This window comes from Loa loa (assembly GCF_000183805.2).
Source record: "Loa loa unplaced genomic scaffold supercont3.2888, whole genome shotgun sequence".
Taxonomy (NCBI): Eukaryota; Metazoa; Nematoda; class Chromadorea; order Rhabditida; family Onchocercidae; genus Loa; species Loa loa.
In genome coordinates this window covers 1-890 of record NW_018111066.1, presented here as the reverse complement: position 1 = coordinate 890, position 890 = coordinate 1, and the positions used below count along the sequence as shown (strand labels likewise).

The window sequence follows — 890 nt, the reverse complement described above, 5'->3', positions numbered from 1 at the left end:
AAAATATTTTATGTTTGATAATCTAATGAAAAAATATTAATTTAGCAAAGTGCAATAATTAATGAATTAATAAATTTAATCATTTCTTTCATTGCAACTTTTTTTTTTTTTTGTTCGGCAAATTTTTACACTGATTAAAATATATTTTGAAAAAAAGGGTTGGAAATTAAAATATTTCAGTTCATAATCTGATACAAAAACAAGTTATTAATATTAAACATCCGCGATATCTCGGATATATTTCTCTTGCTATTTCTGAGAGTAACTTTTTTTTTTAAAGTAAAATTCAAACGTCGTATTTGAAGTTCTTTCCGTTTCATAATCAGATACAAAAACAAGTTATTAATATTAAACATTTGCGATATCTCGGATATATTTCTCTTGCTATTTCTGAGAGTAACTTTTTTTTTAAAGTAAAATTCAAACGTCGTATTTGAAGTTCTTTCCGTTTCACTTTCAATGTTTCCTGGCCAAAAATGCTATATTTCTTTTGTTCTTCCTCATAAATTGCTGATTTTGGGAAATAATTAAATGAATATGCATAAACAGGTATGCCATTCATCACGTAAGCGTCAATTTCACGTTGTGCCGGTGCAACAAATTGAATATCCGCCTCTAACTGTAAAAATACTTTTCATTAATTTGCTACAATTTTTCCTATTCAATTATTACAATTCATTATCAATTATTAATTTATCGCAATGTTAAATTTATTTTATTAATTTAAATTAATAAAAAACAAAAAATGCAAAAGAAAAAGTAACAAAAAAAATTTAAAAATTTTTACTTTTTAAAAAAATTTTTGGAAATTTTAATTTTGCTTTAGAAAAAGGGAAATAAAGTTCTTCTCATAATAATGATAAGGATAAAGTTAAAAAAAAATAAAAACA

General features: G+C 23.0%; 1 protein-coding gene across 1 annotated transcript; it reads right to left on the bottom strand.

The window, feature by feature from the left end:
* Positions 1–322: 322 nt before the first annotated feature.
* On the bottom strand, positions 323–619 carry LOAG_15834 (hypothetical protein; the record flags this gene model as incomplete). Its single annotated transcript, XM_003151322.1, has 1 exon — positions 323–619. A coding segment is annotated over one exon (297 nt), but the record flags the coding sequence as incomplete, so codon positions are not given.
* Positions 620–890: the final 271 nt, after the last annotated feature.